Source organism: Coregonus clupeaformis, unplaced genomic scaffold (assembly GCF_020615455.1).
Source record: "Coregonus clupeaformis isolate EN_2021a unplaced genomic scaffold, ASM2061545v1 scaf1031, whole genome shotgun sequence".
NCBI lineage: Eukaryota > Metazoa > Chordata > Actinopteri > Salmoniformes > Salmonidae > Coregonus > Coregonus clupeaformis.
The window spans coordinates 7,530-10,896 of NW_025534485.1; the positions used below are offsets into that span (position 1 = coordinate 7,530).

General features: G+C 45.1%; 1 protein-coding gene across 1 annotated transcript; it reads right to left on the bottom strand.

Moving 5' to 3' along the window:
* Positions 1–434: 434 nt before the first annotated feature.
* LOC121543739 (nascent polypeptide-associated complex subunit alpha, muscle-specific form-like) lies at positions 435–1,205 on the bottom strand. The gene has a single exon (XM_041853892.2). The coding sequence runs from the start codon at positions 1,203–1,205 to the stop codon at positions 435–437; it is 771 nt and encodes a 256-aa protein (XP_041709826.2).
* Between the last annotated feature and the right edge of the window lie 2,162 nt (positions 1,206–3,367).

Consider the following 3,367-nt stretch of genomic DNA (forward strand, 5'->3'; position numbering starts at 1 on the left):
GAACTACCTCTATATGAAGCCAGCAGTAAAACTACCTCTATATGAAGCCAGCAGTAAAACTACCTCTATATGAAGCCAGCAGTAAAACTACCTCTACATGAAGCCAGCAGTAAAACTACCTCTATATGAAGCCAGCAGTAAAACTACCTCTATATGAAGCCAGCAGTAAAACTACCTCTATATGAAGCCAGCAGTAAAACTACCTCTATATGAAGCCAGCAGTATAACTACCTCTATATGAAGCCAGCAGTAAAACTACCTCTATATGTCTACTGTGTTATGTTTAAGGGAATAGTTGACAATGTTTTTGTGTAGTTTTGTTATCCTGTTGTTGGTATAATCCAGTATGGATTTGATTATCTGAACGCCCAATGGTGAGAAGGAGAGACTGTATTTTTAGGCTGTGCTATGCTGTCTCTTTATGCCTCATAGACTCACACTGCCAATGGAGCACCATGGGGTGGTAAGGGGACTCCCATGGGGTGGTATGGGGACTCCCATGGGGTGGGAAGGGGACTCCCATGGGGTGGTATGGGGACTCCCATGGGGTGGTAAGGGGACTCCCATTGGGTGGTAAGGGGACTCCCATGGGGTGGTAAGGGGACTCCCATGGGGTGGTAAGGGGACTCCCATGGGGTGGTATGGGGACTCCCATGGGGTGGTAAGGGGACTCCCATGGGGTGGTATGGGGACTCCCATGGGGTGGTAAGGGGACTGCCATGGGGTGGTAAGGGGACTCCCATGGGGTGGGAAGGGGACTCCCATGGGGTGGTAAGGGGACTCCCATGGGGTGGTAAGGGGATCCCCATGGGGTGGGAAGGGGACTCCCATGGGGTGGTAAGGGGACTCCCATAGGGTGGTAAGGGGACTCCCATAGGGTGGTAAGGGGACTGCCATGGGGTGGTATGGGGACTCCCATGGGGTGGTAAGGGGACTCCCATGGGGTGGTAAGGGGACTCTAATGGGGTGGTAAGGGGACTGCCATGGGGTGGTAAGGGGACTCCCATGGGGTGGTAAGGGGACTCCCATGGGGTGGGAAGGGGACTGCCATGGGGTGGGAAGGGGACTGCCATGGGGTGGTAAGGGGACTGCCATAGGGTGGTAAGGGGACTCCCATGGGGTGGTATGGGGACTCCCATGGGGTGGTAATGGGACTCCCATGGGGTGGTATGGGGACTCCCATGGGGTGGTAAGGGGACTCCCATGTTCTGATGTATCGTACTGATGTATAATACTGATGTATCGTACTGATGTATCGTACTGATGTATAATACTGATGTATAATACTGATGTATAATACTGATGTATAATACTGATGTAGCGTACTGATGTATACTACTGATGTATCGTACTGATGTATAATACTGATGTATAATACTGATGTATAATACTGATGTATAATACTGATGTATAATACTGATGTATAATACTGATGTATCGTACTGATGTATAATACTGATGTATAATACTGATGTAGCGTATAGGTCTGTTGGGGTGTTGGCCTGCTAGTAGGGGGTTACTAGACTTCAGAGTGGTGTGTGTGTGTGTGTGTGTGTGTGTGTGTGTGTGTGTGTGTGTGTGTGTGTGTGTGTGTAATACTAAAGGGATGAGTGTCCCCGGCAGAATAAAGAGTAACCTCAGGATTATAGAGCTCCCCCCCCCAAACACCCCAGAGACACTCATGAAGGGATTAACACGCTATGGATATCATTCATGAAGGGATTAACACGCTATGGATATCATTCATGAATGGATTAACACGCTATGGATATCATTCATGAATGGATTAACACGCTATGGATATCATTCATGAAGGGATTAACACGCTATGGATATCATTCATGAAGGGATTAACACGCTATGGATATCATTCATGAAGGGATTAACACGCTATGGATATCACTCATGAAGGGATTAACACGCTATGGATATCATTCATGAAGGGATTAACACGCTATGGATATCATTCATGAAGGGATTAACACGCTATGGATATCATTCATGAAGGGATTAACACGCTATGGATATCATTCATGAATGGATTAACACGCTATGGATATCACTCATGAAGGGATTAACACGCTATGGATATCATTCATGAAGGGATTAACACGCTATGGATATCATTCATGAAGGGATTAACACGCTATGGATATCATTCATGAAGGGATTAACACGCTATGGATATCATTCATGAATGGATTAACACGCTATGGATATCACTCATGAAGGGATTAACACGCTATGGATATCATTCATGAAGGGATTAACACGCTATGGATATCATTCATGAAGGGATTAACACGCTATGGATATCATTCATGAAGGGATTAACACGCTATGGATATCATTCATGAAGGGATTAACACGCTATGGATATCATTCATGAAGGGATTAACACGCTATGGATATCATTCATGAAGGGATTAACACGCTATGGATATCATTCATGAAGGGATTAACACGCTATGGATATCATTCATGAAGGGATTAACACGCTATGGATATCATTCATGAAGGGATTAACACGCTATGGATATCATTCATGAAGGGATTAACACGCTATGGATATCATTCATGAAGGGATTAACACGCTATGGATATCATTCATGAAGGGATTAACACGCTATGGATATCATTCATGAAGGGATTAACACGCTATGGATATCATTCATGAAGGGATTAACACGCTATGGATATCATTCATGGATGGACACGGAGGGGTGTCTTCTTCTAATGATCGCATATTTACATTCAACCAAATACACATTAATCCCAATGAGGGGAGAGCAACATCTGTCCTCCACGAGGGGTTGTATAGCAAATCAACCGAAGCGGTTGTATTAGGCGTAAGCAAGACAAAACTATATGTTAAAAGAGAATCCCAGGTTCCCTCTCTCTGGGGATGGGGTTGAATTATTCATCGTAAGTAGTAGTAAAGTCCATGGTGGAAATGGGAAAATGCCAAGGATATGTGGTGCCTCACTGCTTCTGTGTGTTATTCTACAATGTGAGTCAGTCAGGTGCATGTTCATTAAGGCACCAAACAGAAGAAAACGGACTGAAACAGGGATGGACTGCCTGGACTTGTCCAATAAGGCCATTTTTTGTTTTCCATTGCTAAACGTTTTAAATGTTTGTGCCATAATGAACACAGCCCAGGCCCTGTATTTAGATGGAGGGGTATGTCTGGTGATAGGGGATCCCTGCCGTGGCTGCTTCAGAGAGAGGAAGTGAGTTGGTCTAATTAAACAGCCTCCGGAGAACCACATCCCCACCAGAGAATGTAAATAATCAGAACAGTGTTAAACAACCAGTCTACGTGCCTAATGACACCCTAGTCCCCTGTGGGCTCTGGTCAAACGTA

Excerpts from the sequence above, each read along its gene's own strand:
- LOC121543739 (XM_041853892.2), bottom strand. The coding sequence starts at position 1,205 with ATGGGAGTCCCCTTACCACCCCATGGGAGTCCCCATACCACCCCATGG.